The sequence below is a fragment of the Myotis yumanensis genome, unplaced genomic scaffold (assembly GCF_028538775.1).
Source record: "Myotis yumanensis isolate MYYU_CA2020_CCGP unplaced genomic scaffold, mMyoYum1.0.hap1 SCAF_1, whole genome shotgun sequence".
NCBI lineage: Eukaryota > Metazoa > Chordata > Mammalia > Chiroptera > Vespertilionidae > Myotis > Myotis yumanensis.
Window position 1 is genome coordinate 35,389,327 of NW_027223752.1, and position 22,644 is coordinate 35,411,970.

General features: G+C 42.2%; 1 protein-coding gene and 1 long non-coding RNA gene across 3 annotated transcripts in view; one reads left to right on the plus strand and one right to left on the minus strand.

Moving 5' to 3' along the window:
* Positions 1-2,544, plus strand: part of LOC139002386 (uncharacterized) — an 18,751-nt gene extending 16,207 nt beyond the window's left edge. Inside the window, exons 2-3 of one of the 2 annotated variants that reach the window (XR_011470157.1) lie at positions 1,192-1,261; positions 2,104-2,544. This is a non-coding gene — a long non-coding RNA (uncharacterized lncRNA). Of the gene's footprint in view, positions 1-1,191; positions 1,431-2,103 lie in introns of those variants that run through there. The other variant, XR_011470156.1, reaches the window with a different exon arrangement.
* GARIN2 (golgi associated RAB2 interactor family member 2) overlaps positions 1-14,757 on the minus strand; it is a 20,841-nt gene extending 6,084 nt beyond the window's left edge. The window contains exons 1-4 of the mRNA XM_070403709.1: positions 14,599-14,757; positions 11,723-11,919; positions 8,837-9,371; positions 5,579-5,808 (exon numbers count right to left, since the gene is read on the minus strand). Coding sequence (XP_070259810.1) covers positions 5,579-5,808; positions 8,837-9,371; positions 11,723-11,919; positions 14,599-14,757 — 1,121 coding nt within the window. The remainder of the gene's footprint in view (positions 1-5,578; positions 5,809-8,836; positions 9,372-11,722; positions 11,920-14,598) is intronic.
* Between the last annotated feature and the right edge of the window lie 7,887 nt (positions 14,758-22,644).

The window sequence follows — 22,644 nt, forward strand, 5'->3', positions numbered from 1 at the left end:
GCAGACAGCCCAAAGTACAGAAATCATCACCCCCTGACGCCTGAATACCTTGGCACTTGGACCTAGAGGCTCTAGAATTGCTAGAAATGCACAGTCCAGGGGCTAAATGCACATGACTCTGATTCCCATAATCCTTTGATTCCCTTGACCTGTACTTAGCTAAGAAAGATGAAAGAAAAAGCCAGATTTGAGTACAAAGTACTTAATTCTTACTTGGTTAAGATATTGTTGAGTAAGATTTTTTTTGACAGAATACACAACTTTCTTTTACGTAAACTATTGGAAATGAATGATCAGTGACAACAGCGATCATTTACTGAGCACCTACTGTGTCCCAAGCTCTTTACGTACTTTTAGTGCTCTGCTTCTAGAGCCCTACAACCCACTGGATGTGTTTGCTGTTTCTGTTCCAGCACTGTCCTTTAAGGACTCCCCAGAGCAGAGCTACATTTGCCTTCACCATGCGGTCTCTTGTTTATTTAGCAGTAGATTAAAATTACATAAGAATTATGAGTAGGTCTTGATCCCTGGCAGGAGAATAATGTCTAAAGTCTAGCCAGGACAAAGGTCTTAGTGTTTATTTTTGACAAATTTCCAAGGACAAAGACACCACAACCTCCAAAAACCAGTTCTGTTGTTTATTAATATCTAATCAGTGATAGGTATTAATGTATTGTTCTTTATTGATTGGTTGGCTGTCTGCTGTATTACTTTGCTGTATAGTAAATTTTTCTTTTGTGATTAGTTAAATTGATTTTCATTTTAAATTTACTTTTTAAATTTAGCCTTCTGTGGACTTCTCATACATTGAAGATGGTAATTGTCACCTATTGGCATTTTCCTCCACTGTTTAAATAACCGAGTTTTTTTTTTACTGCATAAGTTTTGTGTTTTTCTCCAGTTCTTCTCTAGGTTCAGTGTATTAGCTAGTGTAGTGGGAACATTACTTTGAAGGTACTCTGTGGTATAAAATCATCTTTGCATTATATTCAATGCAAGTCAAATCTGTATTAGATTTGTTTAGTCTAATGTACAGTCTGAACCCTTTCTCCCTCCCCTCCCTTACTATGTTACTTCCTCCTCCCATTCCCTTCCCCATTTTAATTTGTCTATTTTTTTTGAAGCAATTACCATTGCTCACAGTGACTGGCATTGTGGACTTTTTAATATCAGTTTTTTAAATCCCTACAGCAACTCAGCATGGTCAGCGTAATTCTCATTTTACAAATAAAGAAACTGTGACCGGAAACATCACAAGCAGGTAAGACTAGAAGAGCCAGGATTGGAACCAGGGTTGTCTGACTGCAAAATTCAGTCTCTAACTGCTATGTCTTCCAATTAACGCATCCTAGCATCAGTTTGATTTTTACATTATATATGTAAACCATTGTCTAATAAAAGTATAATAGAAACATGTGTTAATAGCTACAACAAATATCAATTTATTTAATCACCAACTATGCCTAAACTCTTTGGTTTCTTACCATCCTTATTGTAAAAATAAAATACCATTATATATACGTTTTTTGGAATTTTACTTTTCTAGCTTATAAGTTCTTTTTAGTCATACAGTGCTTTTCATTGAAATTTCCCCATTGCTTTTCCTAATGGGGACCTGCTGTTTCACTAAATTAACATATTATTTCCTATGTAGCCACTTTTATACCTGCAGTTCTTTGGATTACTTACCAGTTTTAACTACAAGACACTATGTTCAAATAGGTTATTTAAAAAAATTATTTCTTTGAAACATGTTCCTCTATGTCAAGGGCTGTAATTGTCTCTAGTGTGAGTTGCCAAATAACTTTGTAGACAGGTCCCACCATTTACAATGACATCATCAGCGTTAGTAACATCTAATAAAAACCCAGTAATTGCTTAACTTTTATTTTTAAAAATTATTAGTGAGATTGATCCCTCTTCAAGTATTGATTTATTTTTGTCTTCTAGAGTCAATTTTTCATTCATAACATTTATTCATTAGATTCTTTACAAATTCTCATTAGCTATATATATGGTAGGAACAACCTTTATAGATTACCTGTTGTGATTATTTTCCCATTGTGTTATGTATTTATTTATTTAAAATTATTTATTTGGCAGGTATCTATAACTGTTATACAGTCAATCAGCTCGGAACTCTATTTCCCCAGAGCTCCATTCCTGCTCATATCAGAGAAGCCATCCTGACCACCTGTATAAAAATCTCTCTTCCCTCCTCAAATCACTCTCTATTCTGTTACTTTATTTTTTTTAATCACAGCCCATTTCAGATCTCATGATATATTTTATTGTCTATTATCCTCCACTGGAATAAAACACTCCATGAGATAGGGACTTGATTATTTTCACTGCTGTGTTCCTAGGGCCTAGCACATAGACGGTGCTCAGTAAATATTATTGAATGAATGAAATTTGCCACTGAAAATTTCTTCTGTTGCTTCAGTGGCCAAGAAATGAACTTTCCTCTGAGACTAAGGCAATGCTACCATTCCATTTTCTTCTAGTTTATTTTAGTTTTACAATATTTTACTCTTTCCATTTGAAATTTTTTGTGTGGTATGACATAAATCTCTAGAATTTTTCTCGTTTGTGCTTCTTTTGAACCCATATTAGTTTACATTTATTTTTCAAACTTTATTTATGTATTCTAAACTTGGCACTAGTGTTTCTAGTGGCTATCTATTCTAATAAAAGGGTAATATGCTAATTAGACTGGGATACTTTCCAGGAGGCCTTCCGGATGTCCTTGTGGACAAAGCCATGGTGGCGGGGCCGAGGCAGAGGCGGTTAGAGGCGATCAGGCTGGTGGGTGGGAGCAGTTGAGGGTGAGCAGGGCGGCAGGGGGGACAGTTTGGGGCAAGCAGCCCGGCAGCGGGGGCAGTTAGGGGTGATCAGGCTGGCAGGGAGAGAGGTTGGGGGTGATTAGACTGGCGGGGGGGCAGTTGGGGGCGATCAGGCTGGCAGGCAGGCAGGTGAGTGGTTAGGAGCCAGCGGTCCCGGATTGCGAAAGGGATGTCTGACTGCTGGTTAAACCGGCAGTGGGATATCCCCTGAGGGGTCCCAGATTGGAGAAGGTGTAGGCTGGGCTGAGGGACACCCCACACCCTGTGCATGAATTTCATTTAATTACAATGTGGCTTAAGATTTTATAGAACCGACTCCCTCTAGACACTTTCCATCCCCAAAAGTTTACTTGATAATCTTACCCCTATCTTTTCCACATAAATTTTATAATTTCTATGAGATATCCTATTGAGATAAATTGGTATTGTATTAAATCTATAAATCAATCTAGGAGGCCCTGTAATATTTGCTGTCTTAAATCTACCAGCCCAGAAAGAGATCTGAGTTTTCCTTATTCAAGTTGTTGTTTAGTTCTGCCATTAAAGTTTTGTAATTCCAGATATATAGATCTCTTCTCACTTCCACTAAATATTTGATTTTTATCATTGTTTATGAAAAATACATCCTGTTTTTTCAATGCATTTTTTAAAAAAATATATTTTATTGATTTTTTACAGAGAAGAAGGGAGAGGGATAGAGAGCTAGAAACATCGATGAGAGAGATCAGATCGATCAGCTGCCTCCTGCACGCACCCCCCTGGGGATGTGCCCGCAACCAGGGCACATGCCCTTGACCGGAATAGAACCTGGGACCCTTGAGTCCGCAGGCCGACGCCCTATCCACTGAGCCAAACCGGTTCGGCTTTTTTAAATTTTTTTAAATAAGACACTAACAGAATTATTTTTTGTAACTTTATTTTATACCTATGACATTCTTAAACTTTTTTTACAAACTAATATTTTTAATGAATCTCAAATTTTCTAAATGTGAATTTCCATTTGCAAAGAGTGATTTTTAAAATCTTATATTTATTCTTTGATTTCTTTGCCCTACTATACTTCCTCTTAAATTATATTTTATAGAAATGTTAATGGGAACATAATTTAAGAACAGTTGCAAAATTTCTTTATCAAAATAATGTCTCTGATTTGGAGTAATTGTTCTTTACTGTGCTAAAGAAAAATTCTTCTATATTTTGTGAGTCTTTATCAAGAGCATCAAAATCTCTCAAATGCATTTAAAGTGTCATGACTTTTCTGCTATTTGAAATTCAAATAATGACTTCTATTGACAGTTTCCTTAATTTGGTATTATTTGCTATATTTTGCTTCTTAAGGGCCAATGAATTTAGCATTTATTGCCACAGGTAGGATTAATCTAGAATTTTTTTTCTTGTGCTGTCTGCCAGGCTTTACAATCCAAATTATTTGTTTCATAAAATTAGGAAAGTAAAACATATTTTTTTCTATATTTAAAAGATTACCAACATCTGCTAGATGATTTTGAGTGTCCAAAAACTGTCAGAACTATGTCCTTTTCTTTTATGGGAGCTCTTTGATAAAAACTTTCTGTTTTCAAGTTTTGATTGTGCCAGTTTTGCCTCTTTGTGTTTTTGTTACAGTCATCTATTTAATTTAGGGTTTCCAAGCTATTAAAGCAAAGTTGTATATAATCTTTCTCAATAACAATTGACTAATCTTCCTATTAGCTGATGTGACACCTTTCAAGTTTCCAATTTTGCCCTTTAAATGAAAAAAGTTGTACGGTGGTTTGCCCTTTTTTTGTTGTTTATTTTTTTTTGAAGAATCAACCACAGTTTCTATCACTTTAAATTACTTAAAATTTGTATTGTTTATTACTTTTTTTAGTTTTTTTCCCTGTTTCCCCCTGTTCCTTTTTACATTAAAAAAAAGCCTTATGAGCCCCGCTGGCATGCCTCAGTGGTTGAGTGCTGACCTATAAACCAGAAGGTCATGGTTCAATTCCTGGTCAGGGCACATGCCCAGGTTGTGGGCTTGATCCCCAGCATGGGGCGTGCAGGAGGCAGCTGATCAATGATTCTCTGTCATAATTGATGTTTCTCTCCCTCTCCCTCTCCCTTCCTCTCTGAAATCAATAAAAATATATTTTATAAAAATAAAAAGAATTTAGACATGATTCATTGCATCCCTTGTTTTCATTATTGCTAATATAAATATTTAGATCCAAATTTTCCTCTGGTTTCTTTTTAGGCATTACTCCAGAATGATCGGATTAACTTTAGTCTTTATAACACTGTAGTGCTCTCTCCCATTCATCTTGCAATTGGATATTAAAGTTATGAAAATAGTTTTTTTTTTCAGATTATTAAGTTATTAGTTGGAAATGTAGAAAAGTGTGAGGGAAATGTGGAGGAGAAAAGATGGAGAAGTATAAAGGTAAAAGAGAGCGCACCCATCATCACTCTAGAAATCCAGGCCCCCTAACTCCCAAAGGTGGACGCTGCCATTCTTGTTTATTTTCTTCAGCACACACAGTGACACCGGGCAGGCCGCCCAGAATGGAAATAAAATTTAGATGAGATTGAACCAAAATCGGGTAATTAAGAGTTGACCATGTCATCATTCGATTATATTGTATCTATGCCCGAGACTCCAGCAACAAACGCCCGAGTTGCAGGGCTCTTAAAGCGTCCACTCATTTACTTTACCTCCCATCGCGGCACCCCCGGGGCCCCCCTGCCTCGCGCACCTGGATTCTCCAGCCTTGAGAGCCGTGCTTATTTCCGAGGTCCTGTCATTCTTCTCTTCGCAGGCATCTGGCTCACTCTCTACTGGCGTCAAGGTCGTTTGGAAACATCTTTCACCTTCGAAAGTCAGTGTTACGTTTGAGATGGTGACGTGTTTTGAGAATCCTTTGAGCTCATTCTTACTCTTTGTATCTCGTAGACACCCAGGCTTCAGACATTTTTCCAGTTTTTCCTTTGAAAATAATAAGCAGCAGCAAATCAGGTGACAGGAGAGCATCATCGAGAAGTGGATGACTCATGGGGCCATATCTAAAACAGCAATCATTTCATTCAGACTTACTCGGTGCACAGGCGCAGTGAGGAGGGACTGACGCTTGCTGTCGCATGGCCGGTGGGGAGGCCAGGTGGGTGTTGGGGGCTGGCAGTGCGGGGACCCAACGCAGCACATTGAAAAGCGCATGTGGTCATGTACTGAAGTCACCTCTAAATGACAGTACTTCCTCTCCCCGAATTGTCAGGGAAAGGAAGGTTTTCTAGAAAGGCCTTGCTAGGTACTCCCCAATCTGAGGCTGTCCTTGGTTTAAGAGCATCTAATAGGTGAGAAACTACCTAAACCTTAATACCCTAAAATCCTCCCGTTCTAATTTCCTGGTTTCTGTTAATGCAGCACCTCTGTGAGTGGCTCGCTGCCTTCCTGGGACTCTAAGGCTCAGAGCAATGGGCTGGCAGGTTCTGAGTACTCTGTCTCTCTAGCATCGCCTGCGTCTGCACCAACTAGTCCATCACCTCTGTTACCTTTCCTGAAAAGTGATTTTCCTCCTAAAAACTTCATTTTAAGTCTGACAATGAAAGAAATACATATTTATTATAGAATAATTAAAAAAAAATACTATCCTATATAACAAAAGGCTAATATGCAAATTGTCCCCTGGACCAGGAGTTCAACCAGGTGGCAGGGCTGGCAGCCAACTGCCCACGGCCCCTCTCCCCAGCTGGCCCAGCCCCATCGGCCCCTATCAGGGAGGGCTGGCTGGACCCCACCCGTGCATGAATTTGTGCACCAGGCCTCTAGTAATATTTAAAGTAAAAGGAAGAAAATTATTGCCAGCCTGATGCCACTGGCCAGAAATAACCACTCCTCTGGCACATTTCACTCGGTCCCTGTGCCCATTTATTTACTTTGTATGTGTGTGTTCTGTGACCATATTTCTGTTTCATATGCTACATTTTTTACTTAATGATTTATTATAAACGTTTTCCTTATATCACTAAAACTTGAATTCTTCTCATTAAAAATGAATCCTTTTGTTGTAGGAAACAGTAAACTCAGAAAAGTGTGAAGAAAACATGAATTGCTTATAATCCCCCAATCCAAAAATAAACTGCTATTAATAATATGACCTTCCCCCTTCTATTATCTCTGTACCATACGGATCACATTCTTCATTTTTTACTCAACTTTATATCATGAAGATTTCTCCAAGTAAAGAACAATTCTTCAACAATTTTAATAGCTACAGAGTATTCATTCATTTAACAAATATTTACTAAGTGTCTATGAACTCGCCAGATACATACTACAGTCATTCCCGAATTAGAACAATATGGGGCCCGCCCTGCATGGATTTAAATGGAGTTAGCCATTTTCCCTGTAGTGGACATTTAGGTTACTTCCATATTTTCATTTTTAGAAACATGGTGTGAATGTGGAATGATTAGCATCTTTATAGCTAAATCATCATTCGTATTTCTGTTTAATTCTTTTAGAAAGATTCCTAGAAGTGGAATCACTGAGTCAAAGGGTATATTTTAAGGTTTGTAGCAATTTTCTTTTTTAAAAAAAAATATATTTTATTGATTTTTTTACAGAGAGGAAGGGAGAGGGATAGAGAGTTAGAAACATCGATGAGAGAGAAAGATCGACCAGCTGCCTCGTGCATACTCCCTACTGGGGATGTGCCCGCAACCAAGGTACATGCCCTTGACTGGAATCGAACCCGGGACCCTTCAGTCCACAGGCTGACGCTCTATCCACTGAGCCAAGCCAGTTAGGGCAGTTTGTACCATAAATCTATATGAATTCCATATTACCACAGCTTCACTAACATGGACTACTTTTATTCTTTTAAGTAACAGTTTTACAGGTTAGATTCTTTCTAAATTTGAATTTCTTTGATTATGAATGAGGTTAAACTTTTCCATTGTATTTACTGGAAGTTTCTTCTTCTGTGAAACTTCCTCCTTGCCCGTTGCCATTTTTTTTAAAAAAAATTGTGGGCCCCCTGGGCTTTTCTGCAGTAGTCTTCAAATTGATTTCTTTGCCTACAATCCATTCTGCCATCAATTAATCTTTTAAAAACACAGCTCCTTGCCCTGGCCGGGTGGCTCAGTTGGTTGGGGAGTCGTCCCGTACACCAGAAGGTTGCAGGTTACATCCCCAGTTGGGGTACATGCAGGAGACAACTGGTGGATATTTCTCTCTCACATCAATGTTTCTCTCTCTCCCTTTCTCTCTCTAAAAATCAATTAAAAAAAAAAAGATCTCAGTCTTAAAAACACAAACCACAGCTCCTTCACACCCTTACAGAAAGGGCTATTGTGGCTAAGGTATGCCCAAAGACCGAAATCCACACTTCTTATTTTGGCATTCAAGGTTTGCAAGCAACTTTTCAATTCTGTATCCTATTATTCTCCACATATATTAAGCTCCAGCCGAACAGGACTAACCATTCTCAGATATGGCTCTGCGTTTGTCTACTTTCTGGCCTTTTCTATAGCCACTCAATTCTTTTGGTATTTTAATTTCTACCCTCACTTTTCTCTACTGAAGTTTCATCCCATCCTTCAATGTACTGTATCCTTTTATATACATTTAAACCTTAAAATAGCCCTTACATGATATTCATATCCTCATCCTAGAGATGAGGAGACTGAAGCTCATGCAGGTTCAGTGACTTGGCCAAACCACGCTGCAGCAGGGCAAGATACCAAGCCAGGTCTCGGACTCTGATCCCAAAGTTCTTCCCATCCCACCATAGCTTTCTGACATTGGGGTGCGTTTGGTGGTAAGGATGGTCATGACCTATTTCAAGAGACACCTGACAACTCCTTTACACCAAGGATCAGATCTCATTATTAAAATGAGAGCAAGTTCCATGGCGTTTTGATAATCACCATCAGGGAACTAACCAAGAAGAGCCATCTTGGTGATCACCCTTGTTCTTGATGATTAAAGAATGAAAGTCTTCCATGTCACATACCTTTTCCTCCTGCTTGGCCCTTAGTATGTCATCATTTTCAAATACCACTCTGACCCCCGAGCTGTTTGTGCCATCATGGAGGTCTGTGACTTCTGTGACTTCTGTGAAAATGTTTACATCTGGGGCCTCAGTGACCTCCTGCTCTGGAACATCCGTGACATCCGTGACATCGGTGATGACTGTTAATTCTGAGAAATCAGTGCTCTCCAGGCCGTACACATGGTCTGAATACATGTACGTATGGGAAGTCTGTACAGCGGTGAATTCTGCGATATCCATGATGTCCATCGAGCCCGTGATGTCTGTGCTATTTGTGAGTTCCGAGAGGCTCGAGACTTCCGACACTCTGGAAACTTTGGCTTTCTCCTGGTTCAAGAGGGCGATGAGCTCTACCCACTGAGAAAACAAGGCGTCCTGTTTGCATGCGGGGGCACAGAGCTGGAGGTAGTAGGCTCGACCACTTGCCAGCTTCACTTTGAGGCGCATTTTCTCAGCATCGTGCACAGACAGAGTCACAAACTGCAGAGGGAGAAACCTGCAAACAGACGCAGAGGTCACCTGGAGGCCAGATCGGAGGCCTCTCAGAAGGCCTTTCCTGTTACGTTTTATAGCAGTTTGTAGAGTGAGACTTAGGACAGCGATGGCGAACCTTTTGAGCTCGGCGTTTTGAAAAACCCTAACTTAACTCTGGTGCGATGTCACATATAGAAATTTTTGCAACCATAGTAAAACAAAGATTTATATTTTTGATATTTATTTTATACTAGAGGCCCAGTGCACAAAAATTTGTGCACTCGGGGGGGGGGGGGGTCCCCCAGCCTGGCCTGTGCCCTCTCACAGTCTGGGACCCCTCGGGAGATGACCTGCTGGCTTAGGCCTGCTCCCGGGTGGCAGAGGGCAGGCCCAATCCCTAGATGCAGCCCCTGGTCAGGCTCAGAGCAGGGCCGATTGGGGAGTTGGGGCGCCGCCCCGTCATGCACAGAGCAGGGCGGATGGGGAGGTTGCAATGCCACCCTCAGACAAGCTCAGGATAGACTGATTGGGGGGTTGGGGCACCGCCCCCTGTTACACTCAAGGCAGGGTCAATGGGGAGGTTTCGGCGCCATCCCCTGTCACGCACAGAGCAGGGCCGATCAGGGGGTTGGGGCGCTGCCCCCTGTCACTCACAGAGCAGGGCCAATCAGGGGGTTGGGGCGCTGCCCCCTGTCACTAACAGAGCAGGGTCCATCAGGGGGGTTGGGGCACTGCCCCCTGTCACTCACAGAGCAGGGCCCATCAAGGGGTTGGGGCGCTGCACCCTGTCACACTCAGGGCAGGGCCAATGGGGAGGTTATGGCTCTACCCTGTCACACACAGAGCAAGGCCCGTGGAGGGGGATTGGGGCACCACCCTCTATTACCCACAGAACAGGGCCGATCAGGGGGTTGGGGCGCCACCACTGTCACACTCAGGGCAGGGCCGATGGAGAGGTTATGGTTCTACCCTGTCACACACAGAGCAGGGCCCGTGGGGGCGGGGGTTTGGGGCGCCGCACCCTGTCACACAGAGCAGGGCCGATCAGGGGGTTGGTGCGCTGCACCCTGTCACACACAGAGCTGCAGGGCAATCGGGGGATTGGGGAGCTCCCCCCTATCAGGCACAGAGCAGGGCTGATCAGGAGGTTTGGGCGCTGCCCCCTGTCACGCTGATCCCGGTGCCGGGAGCCTCGCTGCTCCGCTGATCCCGGTGCCGGGAGGCATATTACCCTTTTACTATATAGGATAGAGGCCTGGTGCATGGGTGGGGGCCGGCTGGTTTGCCCTGAAGGGTGTCCTGGATCAGGGTGGGGGTCCCCACTGGGGTGCCTGGCCAGGCTGGCTGAGGGGCTGAGGGCTGTTTTCCCGCTGGCAGTTGACTAAAAGCTCCCAACTGCCTGAAAGCCTGTTTTGTTTAGCTTCTTATTTGCAACATAGTAATAGTTGCTTAGAGTTGCAGTTGAGAGACCGGCAAGTGAGGCGGGGAATGTTGGAATCTGCAGTCCCTGGAGGAAGCAAGCCTCATGCTCGCTTCAGTGCATGGCTGCCGGCCGCCATCTTGGCTGACAGTTAATTTGCATAAGGATACGCTGATTAGCCAATGGGAAGGGTAGCGGTCGTACGCCAATTACCATGTTTCTCTTTTATTAGTGTAGATATTTAAATGCCATTTAACAAAGAAAAATCAACAAAAAAAAATGAGTTCGTGTGTCACCTCTGACAAGCGTGTCATAGGTTCGCCATCACTGGACTTAGGATAACAGGCTGGTCTCCCACACAGGCCTGGTAGGGGCAGGCAGGGACCTGGCAGTGCCTTCCCCTGGCCACCAGGTCCCCAGGCTGGTCCTTAGTTTAGGAGGCTCAGAATGTTCATTTTCAGTGCATGTCATCAGGCTGCTGGGGGTCATCCCAGCTGGGTCACACTTCTAAGACTCTGGCGTACTACAAAAATCAGCGGACTCACATTTACCACGAGAAACTGTCCTGTGTCATCCTGCAGAGTTGAGACTTAGAGAAGGGGGGTGATTGGCTCTGGGCCGCACAGCAAGTTGGTGGCTTGAGACACAACCAGAGCTAACTACTTCTGGTAGCAGTTAGGGTGTTGCGGGGAGAGGGGCATGTTCTATAGAGGCAGTTTGAATTTTCGGTTCCTGTTAATTAAGTTCAATTGAAATAAAAGTTTACCTCTTGTTTGACTGCCAGGTTGGCATAAGCCATGTCCCCAGTTTTGAGGGTGTGGCTCTCATTTGCAGCAAGGAGCACAAGTGAGAGGCTCCCTCGGAGCAATTGTCATCGTTGTGTCCATGTTCAGCTCCTCGGGGGCAAAGCCCATTTTCTGAAACATCCTTCACCTCTTCCCTTTGTAACTCACCTGGTGAGCACCAGTTTCTCTGGAGAAGATCTCAGGAGACTCTTAAACAGGGGTTCTCTGTCCTTCTGGGCCATGGGTGTGAGATGTGCTAGCAGCATCACGTTGGGGGTCTTGTGGGTGTGGCTGGAGGAGCAGATGGCAACAGCCACCCAGTTGGCTCGGTTATGAAGGTAAATGGATTCACCTCTTCTATTGACCTAAGGCAGAGAACAGGAAGAGGGGTTTTCTGATGATGGTCCCGACTACCTTGCTTACCTGTAGGAAACAGGAACAATGAACCATGTGATGCATGTGTTCACTCACTCGCTCCTGTGACTTCTTGGAGCTCTCACAGTAAAAAGGCAGACACGGCTCCTGACTGTGAAGGTCTACCAGGGAAGTGAGCACTGAACAACAATGCCACTTATTATTATTATTATTATTATTATATCCTCATCTGAGGGTATGTTTATTATTTGTGTGTTTAGAGAGAGAGGGGGAGGGAGAAAGAAATAATAGGAATAATGAGTTTTGAGTATTTTTGCCTTTGTTTTGAATGTAATTTAATTGGAAAAGTTTATAGGATTTAATTTTTAATAATGGCTGTGTTTAACAACCTCTGGCGAACTTCCTAAACACTCACCAACCGGCCAGTCCCAGGCACCCTGGCCATAGGGTCAGAGAAGTCTCCCTGAGAAAGGGACCTCACTGAGACCTGAACAATGTGGCAGATAAACTGGCTGTGGGGGCAGAACCTTTAAGCTGAGGAATTGCATGTGCAAAACCTAAGAATCTCAGCCAGTAAAATCTCTGCAGTTGGAAGAGGAGGAGACTGGCAAGTGGGGGACAAGGATATGAAGGAAGCCAGAGAAGTTCCAAGCAAACTTGGTTTCTCAGCTGTATAATAACTGGCTCAAAAAATAAATCACTTAAAAACAAATATACTCTAAAAGACCCACGCTATTGATTATCTACTCAACACCATGCTCCTTTTCTGCCTGATGAGCAGAATCCTGGTTTTGTCTGGTACCCACCCCGTCAGAGATGGTGTCCCAACTCAGGGATTAAATTATGATTGACTTAGCCCAGCCGGTGTGGCTCAATACTTGAGTATTAAAGTCACCAGTTCAATTCCTGGTCAGGCCACATGCCCAGGTTGTGGGCTCAATCCCCAGTGGGAGGCATGCAGAAGGCAGCTGATCAATGATTCTCTCTCTCATCAATGTTTCTATCTCTCTCTCCCCCTTCCTCTCTCTAAAGTCAATAAAAAACATTAAAAAATTATGATAAACCAGTCATGCTGACCCATCCCCTTGCAAGCAATTGCTTTTAGCAGCAGCATGTGACCCAGGCCTGGCCAATGAGACACTAGTGGGGGCCTCTTGGTGGCCCTGGGAAAGGATTCCGAGCCCTCACAGAGTTGTAAGGATGAGAGGCATCTCTTTTGTTGCTGGCAGTCACTGTCCTGTTTGCATGTGATCCTCGGGGGGAGCTAACTTGAGGGTGACAGAGCAAAAAGAGGGAACTTGGGTCCTTGATGACTCCCCGTGGGCGAGCTGATGCCCTGAGGTCCTGGCACTCTGTTTGAGATCATTGTTATTCTTTTTCATTTAAACTTGTTGACTCAGGAACCTTAGTAGCTTGCTGCATGTTGAAGGGAATAACCTTATCCAATTATGATATGGGGCCCTGGATGGTCTGTAGAATGCTAACTGGCCCCTACCCCTGTGTTCATGAGAGCATGCAAAGGTTATTTGAAAAGTGTGCAAGAAGAAATGTGAAAAAAATGAATAGTAAGTACGAAGCACATGGAAAATAAAGTACGTACAATTATGACTTATTACATGTGTTCTGGGCAACACTGAAGCATCAGTGTTCTTTGAGGCATCACTTTCTGCCTACGGTTCTGGAGGGGAGGAGGTCTCCCGGGCTCCCAGGGGTCAGTGCAGAGAACGTGTTTATGGAAGATGAAGAAGTAAGTATCTGTGGTCATCTCTGTGCATCAGCTGAGGAGCTGTTTGAATGGATGCGTTTCATGTTAGACTTGGTTGTGGTATTTCAGTGAAGTTTAGAGGTACAGCCTACACCATTGAACTCATTTCCCTATTTCTTTGTCTGAATATATATATTTTAAAATATGTTTTAATTGACTTCTGAGAGGGGAATGGAGAGGGAGAGAGGGATAGAAACATTAATGATGAGAGAGAATCATTGATTGGCTGCCTCCTGAAAGCCCCCTGTTGGGGATTAAGCCCGAAACCTGGCCATGTGTCCTGACTGGGAATTGAACCCTGACCTTCTGGTTCATAGGTTGACTCTTAACCACTGAGCAACACTAGCCAGGTTTGTTTGAATATTTTAATGTTGAATGTTCAAAGGAAAGTTAGAACTGCTCCCAAATGCATTGAAATATAGTTTCATTCATAATGTAGGTACATTTTTATGAAAGGAATTTTTTCTCCCTGACATAATTTGACAATTGTATTTCACCTTCAGAACTAAAATCCAAAATTCACTTTAAATCCCAGTTGTGTTATAGATGTTATTCTTTAAAATGTCTTCTAAATCTAAGAAAGGAATTATCAGAATGCTTTCCTGTGGCAGGATATCCTAAAAATGACTACCATCTCTTCATGTAATTTTGAGCAGATTATGATAGAAAATTATGGTAGAGTTGGGACAGAATTCCTAGGTTAGAGTTGGGAAAATTTAAAATGAATTTTTACTTAACATTATAATTATTTTCAGTTGTCTAAAGTTCCAAAACCGTTCCCTTTAACTGTATCACACATTCCACTGCCACATTTAAAACAATTCTCCTCCCAACCTTTTCAGTCATCTTTGAGTAAGTTAATGACTGAAATTATTATAACATAATTCAGGGCTCGAACTTTTACCTGGATAAAATTGCCCTCTAACATGGGAGGAGATACAAAAGGGGCATACTCTCCTCCATCCAACTTATTTTTGAGATCTCCTGGACCGTGCGAGGGTGGGATGCAGATGGCGTCTCGCTCACTGATCCTCATGGTAAGCTTCCTGTTGCTCTTCTTCATTGTGCTTACACACAAACACCAGACAATCGACAAAGTGGACAGACAATGAACAGATGCAGAGAAAATTTAACATAACACGTAAGTAGCTTCACTTATTCATTCATTCAACAAATTTCATCAACATCTATGATATGCTAGGTGACGTGCTGAGCACTGGAGATACATCTGAGAGGCCTGATAAGATCCCTCCCCTCAGTCAGCTTATAGGCTATGGGGAAACAGAGGAAGCAAGTTCAAAATCAGATGTGGTTCTGGCCAGGGAGCTTCGTTTGTTAGAGCGTCGTCCCCATGAGCCAAGGTTGCAGTTTTGATCCCTGGTCAGGGCACATACAAGAAGCAACCAATGAATGCATGAGTAAGTGGAAGAACTAATCGGTATTTCTCTCTCTCTTTAAAAAAAATGAAGATGTTGGATGATAAAGGCCACAGAGACTGTAGAACAGAGATACCTGGAATATGAAGTTCCTGGGGTATAGGGCTGGCAACACTAATTAATTAGGCTGGTTAGGAAAGGCCTCTCGAGGAGGCCTCAAACACATGCCCCATGTCCCCTAAACCATTCTTTTCTGTCTTCTTAATTAATGTACCACTACTCTTTCCATCATTCGGAGTTCACAGTATCCTCCTCCTCCCCCTCTCCCTCCCTCTTCCTCCTCCTCCTCCTCCTCCTCCTTCTTCTTCTTCTTCTTCTTCTTCGAAGGGTATGGAAACTATACTAAACTGAGAACACTTCCTCCTGATCATTCATCCATCACCAAGGTTTATCTCTTGGTTGGGAGGTAAATAGTGGATATTGGTCTAATCAATGACAGTCATTCATCTCCTGCTCTCTCTCTGGCAACTGTTTCAACAGACAACAATGGCTATATATTATCTTTCATCTATCAGAAATCACAGAATTCCAAGAAGGGAACAAGACTTCAGAGTGTAATTCTGCTCAAATGTTCAAAATATCCCCCTTCCCTCTTCACAAACTCCATGCTTGTGAGAGGAAGAGTCCTTAAGTGGCAAGCAGTAGCTCCTGCATGCAGATTTCCACCTCCGTCCTTTCTCAGAGACACTTTTCCCCTCTAGCCAAAGCTAATAGGTAAGTAGTGAGCATGTCTCGTTGCTGTCCCTGCCAGGGTTGTGGGGTGCAGAGACCACCGCTACCTGACATCCTACAAGCATATGCCAGGGCATGGAGAGTGTGGGAATTCCCCACAGACCTTCTGCTGGTGGAGCTCAATGGATGCCTCCCTTTAGCTCATCTTTTTTTTTTTTTTAACTGCTTTCAGAGAGGAAGGGAGAAGGAGAGATATAAACATCAATGATCAAAGCTAGTCCTAGTTCATAGGTCCATGCTCAACCACTGAGCCCACACTGGCCAGTCCCATTAGCACATCTTATACATGAACCAATGGGAAGTAAAATGAGTCAAGAAGAGCAAGAAATGCCCTAGCTGGTTTAGCTTAGTAGCTAGAGTGTTAGCCTGAGAACTGAAGGGTCATAGGTTTGATTCTGGTCAAGGACACATGCCTGGGTTGTGGGCTTGATCCCCAGTAGGGGGTGTGCAGGAGGCAGCCAATCAATGATTCTCTCTTATCATTGATGTTTCTATCTCTCTGCCTCTCCCTTCCTCTCTCTGAAATCAATATAAATATATTTTAAAAAATGAAGAGCAAGAAAGTAAAATAGTCTAGAGAAGCCAAAACATAAAAAGAATGGGATAAAAGAAAGCTTTCAGGGATGGGGGTGGGAAGAGATAAAACAACTTCCACCTAACACAGAGAGGAAGGAAATAGTAATGGATAGAATTTATTTAGTGCTTGTCATGTGGGAAGCAATACAGGCCTTACATGCCCTACCTCATTTAATTCTGGTAACACCATGAAGTAGCATTATTAAGATATTCCGTTAATACACTATGCCATTGAGACTTGAAGACAGAAAGTAACTTACCCAACACCACACAGCTTGCAAGTCCCACACCAGGAACTAGACCCTCAGAGTCTAACTAGAGGAGCTTATGTCATTGCTCAAGATTCAATCCTGCCTTGAGTGCTTGGGAAGGCTGGCAAGGGTGGGAGGAGTCAGGATAGGTCAGGATGAATGGGAAAGAGGAAGAAGGAGGGAGAACCAAAGAATACAGAAGGCGTCCTTCCCCTCCTTCCTGTTCCTGTCCCTTCCTGTACAATTTAATTCTAAATGTATTAGCTGAACAAAGAGGCAGGAATCTGAGGTGGGGGAAGCTGCAGCCCAGAACTGGAGGGAGGCAAGAGGGTGTTTATTACCAGGAGAGGCGGGTGCAGCTCAGTGTAAGAGCCGGGGGAGGGTGAGGAGGGCATCCAAGTGGGAAAGAGGATGGTGTGAGAGATGTGTAATCAGTTACATCCCAGGAATTGATCTAATACAATAGGAGACCATGAGACTCTATGCTGATTTAAATACATAAATTAATTAAAAGTTTGATGAGGAACAGAATATTTACATATTTCAAACCTACATATTCATTAATTTCAAAGGGGGAAAAGTAACTTTACAGTGAAGAAGCCAGGCAGACACCTCTTAAATATAGTGACTAGTGAACACTGTCAGCAATGGCCATGAAAGCAGTGTACCACTAGACAGGATGCAATGAGCAGCACCCAGCATCCTTCTGTGATATTCCTCCCAAAGATGCATGACCTGAGTCCCATCATTAGAAAACATCAGACAGATCCAATTCAGGAACATTCAACAAAATAACTGGCTTGTGGTCTTAAAACATGTCAAGATAATGAAAGTCAAAGGAAGACTAAGGCACTGTCCTAGACTGAAGGAGACCAAAGAGACAGGCCAACTGTACTGGATCCTCTAGCTTTGCAGATCCTCATTGGGACAATCGGCAACATTTGAATGGGGTTTCAGGATTAGATGGTGGTAATATGCAATGTTCATGCCCTGATTTCGATGATCACATTTTGGCTATGTAGAAGGACATCTTCGATTGTAGGAAACAGAAACTAAAGTACTTGGGGATAATAGGGCAGCATATTGAAAACTGTTCTCAAAAATTTCAGAAAATATTTCTGTAAGTTTGTGATTGCTTAAAAAATTAATGGCAATAATAATACAAAGAAAGAAAAAGTAAAAGAGGTGGAGAGGAGAGGATGGGGAAGGGGAGATAGACGAATTCTGAGGTTCAGGCCATGAGTGAAAAAGGCTATATTAAACCACTTTAGATTTCCAAGGACAGAGCTTTGTAACAGCAATGAAAGAATTTTCATAGTGATTGAAAGGCTAGAAAAAAAGCCTGTTGTCATTTCCATATTCTCTGCTCCATAACTTATCCAGTAGGACAAAACATGCATTCCATCATCACTCAATGGTCGGAGACACTGAGGCTGCCGGAGAGAACCAGAGGACACAGCGAGTGCTCCAACTGTCAACTGGATACCTTAAAGCCCAAATATAAGGTGTCCCCCCAAATGTATACACACTTTAACAGCTGATAACTCACTTGACTTTCACTCCTTTTCAGGTTTAACTGATTTGAAATAATGGGTGCAACCAGACTAAGCTTTGAACAAGAACATTTATTTTAAAGTGCCTCATTGGACTTTTTAATGAGGATACATAAAAGAGAAAGTTTAAGGTACAAAACCTGGTTGACGAATTGAGGCCTCACAAGTACCGAATGAAATGGTTCTTTTTTTTTTTTTTTTTAAATATATTTTATTGATTTTTTTACAGAGAGGAAGGGAGAGAGATAGAGAGTTAGAAACATCGATGAGAGAGAAACATTGATCAGCTGCCTCCTGCACATCTCCCACTGGGGATGTGCCCGCAACCCAGGTACATGCCCTTGACCGGAATCAAACCTGGGACCCTTCAGTCCGCAGGCCGACGCTCTATCCACTGAGCCAAACCGGTTTCGGCAATGAAATGGTTCTTGATGTTTGCCATTCCATTGCTTCCTGTTATCAGCAATGCCTGGACCAGAACGATCATCAGTTTGAAAACAGTCACTGACAAACAGCCTTATTCTTTTCTGTAGATTATTTAAAATTTTGAAAATGAACTGTATGTTAATAAACACTGAATAAATCACGTACATATTTTTGGGGACACCCTGTCTATGAAGATCTCCTGGAACATGTCAAGAAAGCTTTGGAATGGAGCATTTTTTAAAGGAGAGCAAGGTGTAATGGAGGAAGGAGAGCGAAGGCCCTCGACCTTTCGGGTCTGGCTGACAAGCAATCACACAACTGCTCTCCCTCCATTTCCCAGAACAGCTGTGCTTTCTTGCAGTTTTGTCCCTCTCAGCTCAGATTCTCATATTGGCGCACGTGTCCCTTCTTGAATCTAGAAAAGTGGATCATCCAAAGCCACATCTTTGGTACACTGAATTCCAGAAGAGGGAAAGAGGCAAGGAAAGCCCGGGAAGGGAAGTAAGTACAAAAGGAAGGGAAAGAGAAAGGAAGAAGGGTAGACAACAGGAAGAGGAGCAGGGGCTGGCGTAGCTCACCACAGGCTCAGCGTGTGCACCATCACACCTTCTTACCTCAATTCAGGGCCAAGCCAGAATCTTCTCTTGGAGACAGCGTTTTTGACTCACTTCAGTTTGGGCTTCCTCCTTTTCATGATGAAGTCTTTTGTGAAAGAAAGAAAAATAGAGTAAAGTATGCAGTGAAATTTCAAGAAAATTTCCACACTAATCCTTACTCTTATTTCAAATGTGAGGTCCACGGCTTAGAAAGAGTTCTTCTAGCTGAACCCAGTGGGTGACGTGGTCAGAGGGCTGCTGGCCACATCTGAGCTGAGCTGTTGTCAGTGACCCTAATCATGGCCTTTCGGTGAATGGAACCAAACAGTCATATGTCCATAGCTCACAGTTGTCCTAAAACTGCGCTCCTATAGCCAACGAGGATGTTCGAGAATGTGACAAAGGAAGTAGTATAGACTCACATGACCTTTGGGCAATGGCGGGTTGTAAGAACCCTGAAGGTTTTCTTTCTGTACATGAGCCAGAGTAGCCTAAATAACTCTCTAACTTCCCGGCCGGTAGTTGTTGTATGTATATACTTATATACGCTATGCTCAGTATTTTGTCACTTGTGTTTAGTTCTCATATCATATTGTGATTACAGTTACTATAGACAATTCTATCTTGTCTTCGTAAAATTCTGACTTAAGTAACCCCTTCAGGAATTCCTGGACCAGGTGAACTACAACTACAGTTGCTATCAGAACTTCAGTGACATAAGGCCAGTATGGAAACTCATCTGGTGGGAATATAATGGATGTTGGAGACAGACACAGCCAGGTTTATATTTGGGCTCTGTCACCTGCTACTTTTGTGATCTTGGACCACGTTACTAACATCTCTGAGCTCCATTTCCTCAATGCAGTGTTGGGATGACTGAATACACCGATGTACAGAAACACCGAACACCGTGGCTATCAAATAGTGAGCATCCGTATGGTGCCTATATCAGTCTGCCACACCTGACCCCGTGTCGAAAAGTACAATCTACTAGCACTTGCTGTGCTGGGTTCCCTCTGATCACTGCTAGTTCCATATTCCCCCAATTTCATCCATGTTAGGAAACATGCTTTCCCTCAGTTTAACAACACTGAGATGGAATATATCTTGTGACCACGGAGGGACAAAGGCATGGTGGTTGTCATTTGGCTGCACATGTATGAACTTAATCCTGGTTGTTCATATTAAATGATGTGCGTTGATTGTACTACATGGGTTGCATTTAATTATCATTTAAAAATGTGTTCCTAATGGGTTCCCTGAAAACGCTTTGTTGGTATCTTCTGGTAAGACGGAGGCACTTCCAGGACAAAACTTGCAGGATGCAAGTCGGAGGCTCGGAAAAAGCTCCCAGAGACTAGAGTGGAGCGTTCCCTTAAGAAATGCACAGAGCGTGGAGGCACAGATATGGTGTGGGAGAAATCTAGCTAATATGAAAGCATTGACTTATGTAATTAGTAGCATTTTTTTTCTTTCACAGTGCTCCATACAATAATGATATATCTTATAATTGATGGATCTTAGATTTGATGAAATGCAGTAATCAACTCTTGTTCATCTAGAAGTGGATGATAGAATAGACATTTTTTTTGGGAAAAAATCACTCCAAGAGAGTGACAACATCCACATCTTGGAGGCTATGTCTAGTGTTTACAAACACATGCTAATCAGTAGGTGCTGCATGGCCACTGGGAATAGGGAATAGCCCTTTCCTGCCCAGTCATTCATGTGGTTCCAGGATCCCTTGTATAAGAGAACATCATCTCTCCAGAGAGCAATCAGCAGATGATCTCCCAGGGGAGCAGGTGTGGTTTCAGGGCCACATTGAAGGAGAAGGAAGTGACAGATTTGAACCCTGATTAGGACTTGTGCCTCTTGTTGCCTTTGAACCTTGAAACAAAAGGGAGGTCAGCTAAGGAGCAGAAAATGGAACAGTTATTGTAATTCCATGAGTACATAATGGAATTACAATATCTTCTCTGGTGTGATTGGTTTTTTTTTTGTTTGTTTCTAAACATTTGTTTTAGAATGATTTTTACACCTTTGAACAAATGGTAAATGCGTGCTAACTTTTAAATAGTTTTAACTGTGATTTGAGATTATCAGTCTGTGTCTCACAATGCCCGCCCCGCCCCTCCCCAATTATCTTGGTTAATTAGTCAAGACTGCATTGTTCCTAAGACGCATGACTTGCTCTGTGAAACCAATCTTGGCCACATACACACATCACCTCACAATCTGTCCTTGGTTCAAAAGCAGGATCAGTTCTTAAATTAACTATTCATTAGGCTTACTTTCAATACCTGAAGACAGTATGAAAAGCATATATTAAAAGCATATATATTAAAATATATTATATTAAAAGCATAATATGCTAAGTAGACCAGACAACCAAACAGCCTTCTGGACATCCTTCTGGACAACCTTCTGGACGAAGCCGGGGCTGCGAAGGTCAAGCCCTTTGCAAAAATTTCATGCATCGGGCCTCTAGTGTCCTGCATCTGGCCTCTAGTGTGTGTGTGTGTATGTGTGTGTGTGTGTGTGTGTGTGTGTGTGTATTTTCAGCTTTATAAATTTATATATATACATATACATGTATTCTATATTGCATAGCATAAATATTATTTTCTCAACATCAAATCAGCAGTTATGGATCATGGTGTAGACCTATTTGGAACATTACAATCTCTTGTAAGATGTGCCAAAATTAACTGTGCCCAATAGCTAACGGAGGTTAGAGAAATGATTTTCCCTTAAAAAGCAGTGGATGAGTCCAGGTTCTCACTCTGAGCGCCCTGTGCTCTGCTGTGCTCTTGTGGGGATCACAGCAGATGATCCTGACAGTCACCTCACAGCCCCCGGCCTGCTCACCCCATGAACAACCATGAACAACCATGAACAGCCCTTACTGAGATATTGCTGCTAATTTTGGTGATTCATAATAACTCTGATTTGTACGGGCTGGACTTTTATAGATAGTTTTGTTTTCCTCATAATTTTATCTATGGATCAGTTTTTAATATAGCTTTATTGAGATACAATTTACATACCATCTACTTTACTCATTTAAAGGGTATGATTCAATGATTTTTAGTATAATTCCAGAGTGGTGCAACCATCACCACAGTCTAACTTTGCATTATTATCCATGGAAAAGTTTTTACTAAAGATAAATGAAGAATGTGAATAGCACATTTATGTCTCTCTTTCATCACCCTGTGACCATTGCACATCAGATAATATGACTGTAGTCTTTATGATTAAAAGTCAGAGCAGAGAGATGTTGCAAGTGAAATTTGTGATAATGTTATTCATATTAATAAACTGAACATTTGTTGATTTTCAGCTTATTAATATGAATAACATTATCACAAATTTCA